This window comes from Vipera berus, assembly GCF_964194415.1.
Source record: "Vipera berus genome assembly, chromosome: Z".
Classification (NCBI taxonomy): domain Eukaryota; kingdom Metazoa; phylum Chordata; class Lepidosauria; order Squamata; family Viperidae; genus Vipera; species Vipera berus.
The window spans coordinates 17,869,445-17,887,332 of record NC_138205.1 but is presented as its reverse complement, the minus strand read 5'-3'; the positions used below and the strand labels follow the sequence as shown (position 1 = coordinate 17,887,332).

Here is a 17,888-nt window from a genome sequence, read left to right as displayed (position 1 = left end):
GTTAGCCTAAGTGAGCCACAGTCAGCCCAAAATATTTTTAAGGTGCATTGATGGAGTGGCACACCTAGCATCAGCTGTGACACTATAAAAGCTTCCGGATTGCTTAAAACACGGTTGTCCAACCTTTTGGCTTGCCTGGGCCTCACTGAGTGAAGAGAAATTATCTTGGGCCGCCTGTAAAATATATAGTATGCTGAACGTATATAAATAACAAACTTCCTTTATTTTTTGGCATGTTTTTATTAACTTGGGAGGCTGCATTGCTAGCTGTCCACAGCCGGATGTAGCTTATGGGTTGCAGGTTGGACATACCTGGTTTAAAATATGACTACCCTCCACTGATTTGCCTTATCAGCTTTGTAGCTCAAGTTGGACATAGGAGCAAAAATAATTGTCAGCCCTTCTGCCAGAAGATAAATTAAGGACATGTGTTTAATTATCTGTTTCTTTTCTTCCACTCAGGTGGAAATAAAATAATAAATATATAATAAACTACATAAAAACAATATTTGTATTGAAGACTTGAGATATTATAGGTATAGGTATAGGTTCCCCCGCACATGCGTGCTAGTCGTTTCTGACTCTAGGGGCCGGTGCTCATCTCCGTTTCAAAGCCGAAGAGCCAGCGTTTGTCCGAGGACGTCTCCGTGGTCATGTGGCCGGCATGACTGGACGCCAAAGGCGCACGGAACGCTGTTACCTTCCCACCGTAGTGGTCCCTATTTTTCTACTCGCATTTTTACGTGCTTTCGAACTGCTAGGTTGGCAGAAGCTGGGACGAGTAACAGGCACTCACTCTGTTACGCGGCACTCGGGATTCGACCCGCCAAACCGCCGACCTTCTGATCGACAAGCTCAGTGTACTAACCCACTGAGCCACCGCGTCCCTGCTTGAGATATTAGATACTTTTAAAAAACTTTTCCTGCATCAGGATACAAAGACACAAAGCAAACTGCCCTGAATAAAAGGATCTTACCAGGGGGATCTAATTATTTATTCTGAAAAATCTACTGAAGACACTTAGCCTTTTTCAAGCTATTTTACAGATACAAAATTGAGGCTTCACAGATAAATGGTTCAAGGCAGCTATGACATTTATCTACTCAGCTTTCTCATATCTTGAATGCCACATTCTAAGCACTGAATAATATTGCCAGTCTGTACTTATAAACTTCTACATGCATACTTTCACACGTTTTCTCTCTCTCTGTCCATCCAATGGTTAATTTCTAAAATGCAAATATTTCTAAAATGAAGGTATTTATGCCTCATTTAACTTTCTAACACTGTATGAAATCTACGCATTCATTTGTCTTCAGATATACTCAAGCTGTTTTCCATAATCACATTTACATGTATATATGTGTGTGTGTGCGTGTCTGTAATTACATGTTATAATTACATAATTATTGATTTTCTACAGAGATTTAATGCATCTGAGAAAGATCCAGAAATATTTAAGCCAGCATGTCTTATTTTAGGGAAGTACAAGCTTAATCATGTATTCAGATTTTATATATATAAAATCATACTATATGTGAATGCCATTTTCCACCATCACAGAAAATACCTTTCAACTACTTAGTATAGATTTGAATGTGCTATATAATGGTAGTCCAATTGATATGGTTCTATTGTTTATTTGTGGGGCTACACAAAGTAAACAATGGAACTCACATTCAGCTTCGCTAGTTTCACAACTGTATAAAATAGCACTCCATCAATATTATTACTGAGCAAAAGTTTAATAATAGTTGTATTTTCTCTGTTTGGAATATACTATACATAATAACTTGGATTATGTTTCATTGCTTGGTTTATTTATCCCCAAAGTGACTAAGTTTTAAAATCTTTATAAAGGTGCAAAATATGAAGAAATACTCCAGAATACATTACTGCCCACTGGATTCCACAGTAATGGAATCTCTGAGAAAAAGAAATAGGCTAAAGGACAGAAGTAACTAACAAATAGGTACAGAACATAAATGTGTGGGATATTTTTTTCTTGCAAATTAATATAAAACTGTCAGTTTCAGAATATAGTTCTCCATCTGGTGGCCATGGATGGTAAAGCAACTTTCCTCTTGTATATTAAAACATATTTTTTGAGCTTGTTATTTTACAGTCAATTTAGGCACCAATATGGAACTGGCCTTCTTCCTGTATATTTTTCAGCTCTTTAGTCCTAATATTTACAGTAATGAAATTTTCCCAGCCAGACCCGATTAGGTCTGACCCAGCTTAGCTTAGTAAAATCATTCAAAGTTGGATATATTCCAGCTGGATTCTTCTAAATTAAATGCAAGAAAAGATATGCTTAATGAACAAAACCTATTTTCTTTCTTAACCCCACACCCTTCCTTTCCATATAGGATATATTTAAAGTGCAGTCTCAGGGATTTTTGAAAATGGGTGTTACTTCTCATTAGCATCTTATTAAGAATTGTCACCTTCTTCACAATTAAGGTTGTGTGCAAGGGCAGGTGATTTTTTGCTTTATATAGCCATGACAATTCCTTAGATATTAAAAGGCTGTTAAAAGCACAGGAACACAAGTTGTGCCTTCTGCTCACAATCACTGAAGAGAAAGGTTTGACTGTCTTTTGCTCAAGCAAATGAAGAAGGGGGACATTCAAATGTGTGCAATCTGGGATTGCAAACCCAGACACAAGGGTGATAGTTAAATAATGCAGATCTGAGCTAGAATTGTTTTAAACAAGAATTGGTAAAGTTTATTTCCATCACGTGCGTGCATGCGTGCGCACACGCACACACACACACACACACACACACACACACAAATCCTCATGAACTGTGGTTTAGTTTGCAGAGTTCAGTGGGAAGTATAGACTAGAAAAATAAAACCAATTTAACTATCAGTCTTCTTTCAAAAGTCAACACATATTTTCCCCTGGATCAGTTGTGGGATTCAAATATGTGAACAACTGGTTCTATGTGTGGATGGTGCTTCCAGAAGTCCATTCGGGGCCAGGGCAACAAAAAATTAGCTACCGGTTCTGCCGAAGTGGTGAGAACCGGCTGAAACCCACCACTGTCCTGGATGATATTTAAACCTGGGAGAGCGATTGGAACTTAAATTTCTGTAATAGTAGATTGAGTAAACATACCAGCCAATCCAGAAGGTGATTTGTTTTAATGTGTTACACCCAACCATTCTGGTTCTATAAACTATCGTTTGTGGCAGCATATTGTATGAACCTAGCCAGTTGTGGTGCACTTAATTTTCATTAAACAATGGTTTAACATGATATGTGAATCCATCAACCATCTTGCAAGAGTGCTCCAACACTGCAAAGTACGGGTCATTAAATGATTGTGAAAGATTTTGGAGCAAGTTGGTGGCCAAACAATACAAAGACCCATATAGGACCACAGAGAACTAGATATTCGGTTTGGGAACACTAAAAAAAGTGAGAGAGATGCCCTGCTTGGCCTTGGGATTCTAAAATAAAATTCATTGGAAATGCAAGAAAACTTAGTTCTCAAGCTAATTTGCTTTTGGACTGATTTTTTTCCTCTCATACGACTATAAGTTTTCCATATTAAGGAGGATTTCCAAAATTAAAATACCCAAACAGAAAGCTTTGAAAACTGTTCTGTATGTTGGAACCAGTTTCACTTCTCAGACAGGTTGAGCTTTGAAGAAAAGGCATAAGACATCAACTGGCAGGTAAGGATAAAACCACAGGTAATACTCGATTTACAATCATTCATTTAGTGACCATTCAAAGTTACAACAGCACTGGAAAAAGTGACTGATGACCATTTTTCACACGACTGCTGCAGCATCCCTCTGGTCACATGATCAAAATTCAGATGTTTGGTAACTGGCGTGTGTTTATGACGGTTGCCATGTCCCTTGGCCATGTGATCCCCTTTTGTGACCTGACAAGCAAAGTCAGTGGGGAAAGCCAGATTCACTTAACAACCGTGTTACTAACTTAACACCTGCAGTGATTCACTTAACAACTGTGGCAGGAAAGATCATAAAATGGGTCAAAACTCACTCAGCTGTCCTGCTTAGCAATGGAAATTTTGGACTCAGTTGTGGTCGTAAGTCGAGAACCTCCTGTACTTTACCAGTGTTGTAATAGGTGAGATAATGCCTTCCCAGTAACACTATTTTGTCCCTCTTGCTGATTTCTGCTTGCCTCCACCATTGTTCCTCAGTTACCAGCTACTTTATATTCAATCCCTGTTAATAATTGCCAGAGCAGAAAAAGCCTTCAGCACATTTCACCCTTGGTATCAGGCTACTTAGGGGTTTGCTAGACTTTCATAATAATTCTCTAGCCCCATAGATCATCTCCTCTAGGTTATTCCTGGTTGTTGACATTTTAATAAATAACTCCACACCACCCTTCCCTCCTCACCCAGTAATACCCTTAGGCATTTCTGCCCTTAAGATTTACTCACGTTGATCAGTTCCAAGTACTTTTCTAATCAGAATTATGTAAAAACAAAAAGGGGGACGCTGCAATCTTGAACTGCACTCTATCTGAAGATGTGCCGGGCATCTTCTTGGAAATCTTCAGTACCAATGTGTCTGAACATCTCTACTGTTCAACTTGGAAGACCCCGAAGTTGAAATGTCTCTGAGATATCCAAGACCTTCTTAGGGCAAGGTGGAGAAAGATGTTTTCCCTTTATGAATAGAGTAGAGTAGAGTAGAGTAGAGTAGAGTAGAGTAGAGTAGAGTAGAATAGAATAGAATAGAATAGAATAGAATAGAATAGAATAGAATAGAATAGAATAGAATAGAATAGAATAGAATAGTTGAAAGGGACCTTGGAGGTCATCTAGTTCAACCCCTTGGTCAAGTATTCTTTCCCTTACGATCGTAATTACGTCCAACATTACCATTGTTAAGCAAGGCAGCTGTTAAGTAAGTAAATCAGGGGTGTCAAACTGCCGGCCCGCGGGCCGGACGCGTCACAACGAAACCGCACCCACCCCATTGCCGGCAATGGGGAAAAAGCTCCGATACCTCGCGCGATGTCACACGACGTCGCAAGTTTGACATGCCTGAAGTAAATGAATCATGTGGTCGTTAAGGAAATCTGGCTTCCTCCATTGACTTTGCTTGGCAGAAGCCAGCTGGGAAGGTCGCAAATGGTGATCGTGTGTGACCCTGGGACAGTGCAACCATCATAAATACATGCCAGTTGCCAAGTGCCTGAATTTTGATCACATGACCTTGGGGATGCTGATTTAGTGCAAGAACCCGTCAGACCCCCATTTTTTTTCAATGGCATTGTAATTTTGAACGGTCACTAAATGAATGGTTGTAAGTCAAGGACTACCTGTACTTTCTTCGTGGAAGGTCCATAATTGGGGCCCAGGACAAGTAATTTTCTCCCCAAATTAGAATACCGGTATGTTTGACCTAGTAGCAGACAGCCTTTCCCTGTCATCTCTCTTCCCGTTCCTTTTCTCTGAAGAAAACTAGGAAAAAAAATTGACATTAGCTTTCCCTCTGAGAGAAGACCAAAGTCTCCTTTTGAATTAGAAGAGGGAGAAAGTCCACAAACATCTATTGGCCTCTGGGGGAACTGTATTACTTTTTAGCTTTTGTGGAGTTAAAAAAAAATATTCCCTCAATTTGCATGTTTGTTTATTTCTGGTTTTTTTTTAAGTTTCCTTCATTTTCGTATTAGATTTTAAATACTGTAATTTATTGCCTACCTACTGATAGAGGACTCTGGAAACAAACTGAGAAAAGGGGGGGAAGGGTCTAGAAATAGTCAAAATAATGTTGTATTCATGATTACAGGTAGTCCTCAACGACCACAATTAAGCCCAAAATTTCTGTTGCTAAGCGAGATATTTGTTAAGTGAGTTTTGCCCCATTTCTTTCTACAGTTGTTAAGTTAATCACCGCAGCTGTTAAGTTTGTAACACGGTGGTTAAGGGAATCTAGCTTCCCCATTCACTTTGCTTGTCAGAAGGTTGCGAAAGCTGATCACGTGACCCCGGGATGCTGCAACCGTCATAAATTCTGTATGAATAAATAAATATGAACCATTTGCCAAGCATCTGAATCCTGATCACGTGACCATGGGGATGCTGCAGCGGTCCTAAGTGTGAAAAACAAGTCATGTCACTTTTTTTCAACTGCAGTTGTAACTAAAGTCACTAAACAAATGGTTGTAAGTCGAAGGGTGTAATCTGGGGTGGGGCTTGAGTTAACAGCCCATCATATTTTACTGATTCATTTATTCACTCATCTCAATGAGTGAACAATCTTAAAATAAATTCCTATCATCAACAGCAAAATTAAAATATGCAGCAGGTAAGGAAGGAGTCTCTGGCTGTTTTTTTTATTGTTGTTTTTCTTATTTATTTATTTATGTATTTAAGTTTATTCAGCCGACCCTCCAGACAATATCCATGACATTTTGCTTTTAAGCAGTGTTTATCACACAGGAATCCAATTTTTGTTCCTTCACGTTCTGTTCACACCTTCACGTCTTCTGCTAGACTGTGTGTGTGGGGGGGGGGGGAACGAGCTTTGGTTTGAATTTGGCTTTCTTTGTTTTCAGTTTAGATTAAGTTTCAGCTTGACATCTTTCTTGTTGGAAAATCTGCAGGAATCTGCTCTGGGGGAATGAATCAAAGCCAACAACAGGCTAATGAGGCAGAGTTTAAAAGGTTCTGCTGAGGGACATTTAAAAAGTACACAAAGAGGAAATGAGCCCAAACACCAATATTACCTTATGTGTCACAGGATAGAGAGAAAAAGCAAAATCACGTTTCCCATCAGAAAGCCCCTTTGGGGGCAAAGTCACACTAACAGACAGCTTAATTCCTGACAAATTTTCTAATTTAGCTTTTGTTCTATTGGTCTCTGCGCTACAAGGCCCATCATTCTCGGATGCCTCATCTAGATTAGAAAAGGCCAAATGGGATACTTTCTTCCCTTTTTTTAAGCTCACAATGAAAAGGGAAGATATCTAGTTTTTTTTTAATCTGAATAACAACATCTTTTGAACTAGTATGCTGCAGAGAATGTCTTTGGGGGGCTTCTGTTTTTCCACTGTAATCTCAGTCTTAAATGTTATGAGATAGATAGATTTATAGAGGCAGTCCTTGACTTATAACTACAATTGTGACTGGAATTTCCCTTGCTAAGCATGGCTTAGGTAAGTCATGTCCAATTTTATGACCTTTTTTGCCACAGTTGTTAAGTGAATCACTGCAGTTGTTAAGTGAATCATATGGTCATTATGTGAATCCACTCCCCCCCCCCTCCCATTGACTGGGAAGGTCACAAATGACAATTGCATGATCCGGGGGTTGCCGCAACTGTTGTAAATAGATATCAGTTGCTAAGAGGTTTCTTATCAGCTTGGTATCTTATCAGTTGCTAAGCTGAATTTTGATCATGCGACCACGGGAATGCTGCAACAGTTGTAAGTGTGAGTAACCACTTGTTCAGAGCTGTTGCAACTTCAGATGATTGCTAAACAAAGGGTTCTAACTTGAGGACTACCTGTACAGATATGTGTGCGCGCGTGTGTGTGTATCTATAAGTACACCCACATATATACATTTATACACAACTCAAAGTCATTAGCATTCCAATATGCCTTCCTCCTCCTATTTTCTTCACAACAACAACCCTGTGAGGTGGGTTGGATTGAGAGAGATTGACGGGCCCAAAGTCACTCAACCAGCTTCCATGCCTAAAATGGGACTAGAATTCACAGTCTCCCTTTGTCTAGGACTAGATCAACATCTTAACCACTGCACCAAACTAGAAATAGATTATCCATTAGACAGGTGTATATTGCCATTTTTAAAAATCTGGTTTGGTTCATAATTTTGCTGTTGCTGCTGTAAATGTTCTGTGTAGTTTTTTTAAAAAAGTAAATAAAATATTTTTTTTAAAATCAAGTGTAATATATTCGGATTTCAGCTCCTCCTCCTCCCACACCCAGTCTTTTTTTCAGTTGCATCTTATAAAACATTTATACTTTTCACTTTTCTCCAGCAAGGAATATCACTGAAACCACATGTCCTTCACGGAAAAAGAGTTTTGTAATGCGAACAGGACACGTATGTCAGAGGAGCTGTGAACGCCGCCAATGTTCGAAAAGCAGAAAGTGTGCGTGCGATGGTAAATGTGGACTGAGTTGCATTTCTCCAGGTAGGTACATACTGACATCATTTTTTAGGGCTGCAGGATTCTGAAATAGTTTGCAGCAGTATTTCCCAAGCTTAGCAACTTTTAACATGTGTTGGCTTCAACTCCCAGAATTCTCCAGCCAGCCATGAATTCTGGGAGTTGAAGTCCACCATATCTTAAAGTTGCTAAAGTTGAGAAATATTGGTTTACAGTCTTCATTCATCTCCCAGATAATTCCAGTGATGTTATTCTTATTCTAACTGGCAATTAATTTTCCCAAGAGGCCACATGAGAAATTGGGACTGTTTTGGAGGGCTACTTCCTCTCCCCCTGCCCTCTCCCCTGCCCCACCCCTTCAATGCCACACCCCCTGCCGCCATTGCTGCCCCACCCCTGGCAACGCCCCACTTGTGGGAGCATTCCCTGCCCCCCCACTGCTAATCCCCCATTCCCCTAAGCCCTTCCCCCGGTGCTGTGGCCTGGTGGGGACAGCCAAAGGGCTGGTTGTGGTCCACGGGCTATAAAATGCCCATTCTATGCTGAACCAGCCCATTATAACTAGTCCTCGAGTTATGACTACAATTGGGAGCAGAATTTCCGTTGCTAAGCAAGGTCATTGTTACATGAGTTGAACCCAATTTTATGACATTTTTGCCAGAGTTACTAAACAAATCACTGCAGTTGTTAAGTAAAGCATGCAGCTGTTAAGCGAATCTGGCTTTCCTCATGGACTCTTCCTGTCAGAAGCAGGCTGGGAAGGTCTTAAATGGCGATCACATGATCCCGGAACACTGCAACCACTGTAAATGAGTTTCAGTTGCCTATTGCCCGAATTTTGATCACGTAACCCTGATGCTGCTGCTTCAACGGTCATAAGTGCGAGGACCAGTCATAAGCAATAGCAGTTAGATTTGTATACCACTCCATAGTGCTTACAGCCCTTTCTGAGCGGTTTACAATGTCAGCATATTTGCCCCTATCTGGGTCCTCATTTTACCAACCTTGGAAGGATGGAAGGCTGAGTCAACCAATAAGTCACTTATTTCAGTGCTGTTGTAACTTCAAATGGTCGCTAAACAAATGATTGAAAGCCAAGGACTAACTATATTCCTTCAGCACTCTTGTTGGAAGCTGGCTCGGAAGGCCACAAATGGCAATCACATGACACCACCCCCACCCCCAAGACATTGCAACTGTCATAAATACATGCGGGTTGCCAAGTGCCCAAATTTTGCTCATGTGACCACAAGTCACTTTTTAAAATGCCATTGTAACTTTGAAAGGTTGATTTAAAAAAAGGGTTGTAAATGACAGATTATCTGCCCTCTGAGAGGAAGGCGGGACATCCTGCCAGAGTAAAAAACCTTCTATGTTTCCTTTCATTACATTTTGTTTTGTCTGACAAGGAATCTCCCGTGTTTATCTTTCAAAGCATTCATTAGATCGGGGAGGACAACTATGGCCACTTTACAACCTGTGGACTTCAACTCCCAGAATTCCTTGGAGCTCAAGAATTCTGGGATTTATATCCACAGGTCATAAAGTGGCCATAATTGCTGGTCCCTGTTTTAGATCATGGAGATCTTCCATCCTTGGTGCTTCCATCCTTGGTGCCATGCAGGCTCAGGAATTCTGGGAGTTGAAGTCCACGAGTCATAAAAGAGCCAAGGTTGCCTATCCCTAGCACTAGATCCTTCCAGATTGTGCTCATGTCGCTCTTTCTGTGTTCATCCAAGCCGTAAGATGTCCATGGCCCATGACAGTTGATAATGCCGAGACACATTTGGCCCAGGAATCCCATGTGTTTGGAGACTTCATGACAGTGACCTGCAAATCTGGATATAGAATGCTGGATGGACAAGAAATGTCAATCAGCCGTTGTCAAGGAGACAAAAAGTGGAGTGTCACTGCACGGTGCAAAGGTACTATTTCCTAATTATTAATAATTACTCAATACAACCAATCTCATAGTTGTGTCTTGTCTAAAAATCTTTATCCAATCCAAAGCCATCTTTGATCCCCAACTGTTTCCCAATCAAGAAACCAAAGTTATGAATTTCATAATTTTATCATGAAATCACAGGAACAAATTCTTGCAGGTCTGAATGTGTCTTTCCTCTCCCTGTTTTTACACTCAAGAAAAATAAGAAGAGTCAAGTCTGGCCCGCTTTTTCAAATTAAATTTCTGCTTTGGACTCAGATTTCTCTTATCTGACAATTGTCTTCATTGCTCTTCCTCATGGTGATTTGCACAACCCATTACATCAGTATCTTCACCAAAAGGCTAATTAATGGTTGACCTAATTGACTTTACACATCCCTGATCTGCAGTATGTTTTCTTCTTTTCCAGATGTTCTTAATATTTCAAATGTTTGCAAACCTCCCCCTGAGATTGAAAATGGATACCATGAAAATGGTCCTTATACCATAGGAAAGGAAGTGCTCTATAGGTGTAAACCTGGGTGAGTCTAGCACTCCATTTCTTCACTGAAGGCTATCCTAAAATTCTGAGCAGTACACGTGCTACATCTCCTAACTCAGTGTGTTTCTCAACCTCAGCAACTTTAAGATGTTTGGACTTCAGTTCCCAGAATTCTCCAGTCAGCATGCTCGCTAAGGAATTCTGGGAGTTGAAGTCCATACATCTTAAAAGTTGCTGAGGTTGAAAAACACTGTTTAACTAATAGGCCTACTTAGGAACAACAAAGCATGTGTAGTTTTTGCATTAGCATACCAATAGAGTTGGACTCTTCTCTTCACTATCTCAACCCATTTACACGTCTTTCTACAACTTGCAGGAAGACCCTGGAGATCTTATGAGCAAATAGGAATAATGATTGCTCAGTTTCAATTTCTACATTTCAATTTCTAACATCCCTTTGAGAATTCCCACATATTATAGAATTCACCTCAGAATATGAAATCTTTGTCTTTGTGGTTGTTTACTTGAGTACCTTTCCTGAAAGCACTACAGGTAGTCCTTATCACCACAATTTTTGCCTCAGTAGGTCTCACAACTCAGTAGGCCTCACAACTATGGCCTACATTTTGCTTCAGTTGTTAAGGAGATCACTGCAGTTGTTCAATGAATCCTATGGTCATTAAGGTCATCTGGCTCCCACCACTGAGTTTGCTTGTCAGAAGTCAGTTGGCTAGGTCCCAATTGGTGATCACATGACCCTGGGACAGTGCAGCTGTCATAAATACATACCATTTGCAAAGCGCCTGAATTTTGATTACCTGACCTTAGTGATGCTGCAATGGTCATAATTTTATTCATGTATATTATTTATTAAATTTTATGCCACCAATCTCCCCTGCAGTGTGACTCTGGGCAGCTCACCAGTTATAAAACAAGTAAAAAATAATTTAAATATTAAAGCATGAAACTATACAGATTAAAATATTAAGTAAGTGTGAAAACCAGTCCGAAATCACTTTTTTCAGTGCCATTGTAACTTTCAATCATGACTAAACGAATGGCTGTAAGTGGAGGATTACCTGTATTTGAAAGTATGAATGGTTATTCCCTAATATTGCCATCTTTCTCTTTTCCCCCACCACGCTGTATAGATATTGGTTGCAGGGGTCCAATTCACTCCTATGCCAAGAAAATGAGGAATGGTCAGACAATGCTCCAACTTGCCACCGTAAGTTGTCAAGACACAACAGTAGAGGAAGATAATTACAACTTCTTTCAGGTTTCTTAAATGTGGTCAGTTAGAAATATTCTATTTCATGGCCATAGTTGTTGTTGTTAGCTGCGAAGTCGTGTCCGACCCATCGCGACCCTATGGACAACATTCCTCCAGGCCTTCCTGTCCTCTACCATCTTCTGGAGTCCATTTAAGCTCACGCCTACTGCTTCAGTGACTCCATCCAGCCACCTCATTCTCTGTCGTCCCCTTCTTCTATTGCCCTCGATCTTTCCCAGCATTAGGCTCTTCTCCAGTGAGTCCTTCCTTCTCATTAGGTGGCCAAAGTACTTGAGTTTTAGCTTCAGGATCTGGCCTTCTAAAGAGCAGTCAGGATTGATCTCCTCTAGGACTGACCGGTTTGATCGCCTTGCGGTCCAAGGGACTCGCAGGAGTCTTCTCCAGCACCACAGTTCAAAGGCCTCAATTCTTTGGCGCTCAGCCTTTCTTATGGTCCAACTTTCACTGCCATACGTTGCAACTGGGAAGACCATAGCCTTGACTATACGCACTTTTGTTGACAGGGTGATGTCTCTGCTTTTTAGTGTGCTGTCTAGATTTGCCATGGCTTTCCTCCCCAGGAGCAAGCGTCTTTTAATTTCTTGGCTACAGTCCCCATCTGCAGTGATCTTGGAGCCCAGGAAAATAAAATCTGTCACTACCTCCATTTCTTCCCCATCTATTTGCCAGGAATTGAGAGGGCCAGATGCCATGATCTTGGTTTTCTTAATGTTAAGTTTCAACCCATGTTTTGCACTCTCCTTCTTCACCTGCAACAAGAGGCTCTTTAGTTCTTCTTCACTTTCTGCCATTAGAGTGGTATCATCTGCGTATCTTAGGTTGTTGATATTTCTTCCGGCAATCTTAATTCCAACTTTTGATTCATCTAGCCCTGCCTTTCTCATGATGTGCTCTGCATATAAGTTAAATAGGCAGGGCGACAGTATACAGCCTTGCCGGACTCCTTTCCCAATTTTGAACCAATCAGTGGTTCCGTGTCCAGTTCTCACTGTTGCTTCTTGACCCGCATATAGGTTTCTCAAGAGACAAATAAGATGGTCTGGTATTCCCATCTCTTTAAGAACTTGCCACAGTTTGTTATGATCCACACAATCAAAGGCTTTAGCATAGTCAATGAAGCAGAAGTAGATGTTTTTCTGGAACTCCCTAGCTTTCTCCATGATCCAGCGTATGTTGGCAATTTGATCTCTAGTTCCTCTGCCTCTTCGAAATCCTGCCTGCACTTCTGGTAGTTCTCGATCCACATACTGCTGAAGTCTAGCTTGTAGGATTTTAAGCATGACTTTACTAGCATGAGAAATGAGTGCAATGGTGCGATAGTTTGAACATTCTTTGGCACTGCCTTTCTTTGGAATTGGAATGTAAACTGATCTTTTCCAATCCTGTGGCCATTGTTGAGTTTTCCAAATTTGCTGGCAAATTGAGTGTAGCACTTTTACTGCATTGTCTTTTAAGATTTTGAATAGCTCAGCTGGAATACTGTCACTTCCACTAGCTTTGTTGTTGCTCAGCTTTTCTAAGGCCCACTTCACTTCACATTCTAGGATCTCTGGCTCAAGGTCAGTGACCACCTCATTGTGATTATCAGGGACGTTAAGCTCATTCTTGTATAGTTCTTCTGTGTAATTTTGCCACCTCTTCTTAATCTCTTCTGCCTCTGTTAGGTCCCTGCCATTTTGGTCCTTTATCATGCCCATTTTTGCATTAAACGTTCCCTTCATTTCTCCAATTTTCTTGAAAAGATCTCTGGTCCTCCCTATTCTATTATTTTCTTCTATTTCTTTGCACTGTTCATTTAAGAAGGCATTCTTATCTCTTCTAGCTATTCTCTGGAATTCTGCATTCAATTGGGTGTATCTTTCTTTTTCTCCCTTGCCTTTCGCTTCCCTCCTTTCCTCAGCTATTTGCAAAGCTTCCTCAGACAGCCATTTTGCTTTCTTGCATTTCTTTTTCTTTGGGATGGTTTTGGTTGCTACCTGTTGTACAATGTCGCGAACCTCTGTCCATAGTTCTTCAGGCACTCTGTCTATCAGATCTAATTCCTTAAATCTATTTGTCACCTCTACTGTATATTCAACAGGGATATGATTTAATTCATACCTGAGTGGCCTAGTGCTTTTCCCTACTTTCTTCAGTTTAAGCCTAAACTTTGCAAGGAGAAGCTCATGGTCTGAGCCACAGTCAGCTCCTGGTCTTGTTTTTACTGACTGTATAGAGCTTCTCCATCTTTGGCTGCAGAGCATATAGTCAATCTGATTTCTGTGTTGACCATCTGGTGATGTCCATGTGTAGAGCCGTCTCTTGGGTTGTTGGAAAAGAGTGTTTGCTATGACCATTGTATTCTCTTGACAGAATTCTATCAGCCTGTGCCCTGCTTCATTTTGCACTCCAAGGCCAAACTTGCCTGTTATTCCAGTTATCTTTTGGCTTCCTATTTTAGCATTCCAATCCCCCATGATGATAAGAACATCATTTTTTGGTGTTAGTTCTATAAGGTGCTGTAGTGCTTCATAGAACTGGTCAATTTCATCCTCTTCAGCACTGGTGGTTGGGGCATAGACCTGGACTACTGTGATATTGAATGGTTTGCCTTGGATTCGAACTGAGATCATTCTGTCATTTTGAGGATTGTATCCCAGTATTGCTTTTCCTACTCTTTTATTGACTATGAAGGCTACTCCATTTCTTCTGAAGGATTCTTGCCCACAGTAGTATACCTGATGGTCATCTGAATTAAATTCACCCATTCCTGTCCATTTTAGTTCGCTGATACCTAAGATGTCAATGTTCAGTCTTGTCATCTCTTGTTTGACCACGTCCAGTTTTCCTTGATTCATGGATCTTACATTCCAGGTTCCTATGGAGAAAAAATCTTTACAGCATCGGACTTTCCTTTCACCACCAGACATATCCACAGCTGAGCGTCCTTTCGGCTTTGGCCCAGTCGCTTCATTCTTTCTGGCGCTACTAGTACTAGCCCTCTGCTCTTCCCCAGTAGCATATTGGACACCTTCCGACCTGAGGGGCTCATCTTCCAGCGTCATATCGTTTTGCCTTTTGGTACTGTCCATAGGGTTTTCATGGCAAAGATACTGGAGTGGTTTGCCATTTCCTTCTCCAGTGGATCACGTTTTGTCAGAACTCTCTGCTATGACCTGTCCGTCTTGGGTGGCCCTCCACGGCATAGCTCATAGCTTCATTGAATTACGCAAGCCCCTTCGCCACGACAAGGCAGTAATCCATGAAGGGGCATGGCCATAGTAGTAATATGTTGAATCACAAACTTAACATAAGGGTGGCCAGGCATATACACCTGGACCAGCCACCTGTAAACCAAAACATAAGACTTGTCAATTTCTATCCATCTTCATACTGAGAGATCTATCTATTCATATATTTATTGTAAGAGCTATGGTGGTGCAGTGGTTAGAATGCAGTATTGCAGGTAAACTCTGCCCACAGCCAGGAGTTCAATCCTGACAGGCTTAAAGTTGACTCAGCCTTCCATCCTTCCCAGGTTGGTAAAATGAGGACCAGATTGCGAGGGGCAATATTCTAAACCGTTTAGTGACTGCTGTAAAGCAGTATAAGTGCTATTTCTATTGCCCTTTTAACTATTAAGCCATAACTCCCTTCTACATATCTTTCCATTTAAATAGACATTTCATAGGTCTATTCCATACTTCCATATAAGTTCTCTTCCATTGACCTTTAATTAATCCATCCATATAATTTGTAGACTGACTTAAGACTTTCTTTTTCTCTCATCAGCTGTTACCTGTTCCCGGCCAACCAACGTTGCACAGGCAACACTGGTGGCTGTGCACCAGTCTGAATACCCTGTAGGAACCGTAATCTATTACTTATGTCATAAGGACTTCTACCTAGATGGGTCTAACAGAGTCATCTGCCTGAAAAATGGAAGCTGGTCCCAACTGCCTTACTGTAGAGGTATCTTCCTTTTCACTCCCTCCTATTCCTGTTATATATAATATTTTATCGACCTCCCATTAAATTCCACCTCCAACTTCTGTTTGCCCTTCCAGTTGACCCCTTTACTTATTTCTTTCCTGTTCTAGCTCGCTGTCCCATCATTGCCCAAAGGAGCCGGATGATCTATCATGGACGTAAAGTTTGGGCCTATGAGATCCCAAATGGTCTTGTTCATCATGGTGAAACAGTCACATTTTTCTGCCGAAGTCAGAATAAGACCTGTAGTTTTGAAGCTGAAAGCAGTTGTTTTGATGGCACATTGAAGATGCCTGATTGCTATGATGGTGAGGAATAAAAATAAGATGTATTAGGAATCAGTTTATGGTACAGTAAGATTATTATGGCTTCTTAACTTTTTTTGCTGAGATGTTTGAGAGAATAGAATAGAATAGAATAGAATAGAATAGAATAGAATAGAATAGAATAGAATAGAATAGAATAGAATAGAATAGAATAGAATAGAATAGAATAGAATAGAATAGAATAGAATAATTGGGCTGGAAGGAACCTTAATTATTTATTATGGTTGGTCACATAGTCAGCCAGATGTTTACACTGGATTTAGCATTTTTATCCACCTATTGAGTCCTTCCCAAGGATCTGAGATAGGCAGATGTGGAGGTTTGATGGTGTTAATTATTTATTGTTATTGTTTTGATTTGTGGCGCAGTCAGCCAATTTTTCAGATTGGATTTTTTTTATTTATTAAAAAATAATCAGTGGATGCTGGCTAAGGAATTGTGGAAGTTGAAGTCCATGTATCTTAAAGGTGAAGAAACTGTTCTAGATTAACCAATTTAAAGTACTTCCAATTTTTGTCATACAGAATTTGGTCCCTCATTCCGACAAAGATAACAGGCACAAAAACCACATTTTTACAAGAGCAAATTTGTACTGTCTGCACAAAAAAACAACAACCTCATTTGCATAATTAATTACAGTAACTGATTGGTGGTTTGTGCTTTAGAAGTGTTCGTTTCTCTCAAAGAATTTGAGTTGAGAAGCGTGTTAACCAAATACTTAACTTTTTATTTCACACATTGTTCTACCTTCCCTAAAGTTGTGTATATTTGAGGGGTTTGTTTGTTTATGTGTGGATTATCTTAGATAAAGTTCCTACTTGCCTTTCAACCACCTTTTTTGATAATTTCTCCTCCTCCTTCTTCTTCCAGAACCAACCTATTTACAATACCATCTCTTCCCCCAAAGAGTTGTATCCGAAATACGTGCTTGTTGAACATCTGACCAGTCACTCCTTCAGCAGTGAGATCTGTCTCTTTCTCCTTGTTCAAGCTTGACAGACATCCTGGAAATCCAAGGAGGAAAATGGAAATAAGATCAATACTAAGAAAAGATGTCAACCAAAGGGAAAAGAGAAGGCAGGCCTGTGTATTTAAATGCTACAGCTGGCATTCTTGACAATCAATAGCTAGGTGTATGTTTTATTTATTTTTATCTGTTGCTCACTAAGTGAGCACCAAATACTTTCAGGCCATCCCAAACCACAACTCAATTTCTCCTGTACTTTTTTTTAAAAAAATATTTCTTCCACAAGTCATATGGTTAAACTTATCCAAACTATCCTCTAAATAGAGAGCATTTTAAATATGAAGTTTTGTTTCAAACCTACAACAAGTAAAAGCACATATCGTTGTAATCTTACAGCAGGGGTGTCAAACTGCCGGCCCACAGGCCGGATGCGTCACACGGAAGCCGCACCCACTGCCGGCAATGGCAAAACTGTCCCGATACATTGCACAACGTCACGTGGCGTCGCACGTTTCACATGTCTGCCCTAGAGGAATAAATCTGTGATATTCCTTTATCCAGTTTGGTCTAGTGGTTAGTTGGCACTATGATAGAAATTCAGAGACTGAGTTCTAGTCGTGCCTTAGGCACGAAAGCCGGCTGGATGACTTTGGGCCAATCACCAGGAGACTGTGAGTTCTAGTCCCACCTTAGGCACGAAAGCCGGCTGGATGACTTTGGACCAATCACCAGGAGACTGTGAATTCTAGTCCCGCCTTA

General features: G+C 40.5%; 1 protein-coding gene across 1 annotated transcript; it reads left to right on the top strand.

The window, feature by feature from the left end:
- Positions 1 to 8,065: 8,065 nt before the first annotated feature.
- On the top strand, positions 8,066 to 17,097 carry LOC308678672 (beta-2-glycoprotein 1-like; the record flags this gene model as incomplete). The annotated part of the gene is made up of 4 exons (XM_081345902.1): positions 8,066 to 8,171; positions 15,639 to 15,818; positions 15,947 to 16,144; positions 17,033 to 17,097. 4 exons carry the CDS (start codon positions 8,066 to 8,068, stop codon positions 17,095 to 17,097), a joined length of 549 nt encoding a protein of 182 aa, XP_081202028.1.
- Between the last annotated feature and the right edge of the window lie 791 nt (positions 17,098 to 17,888).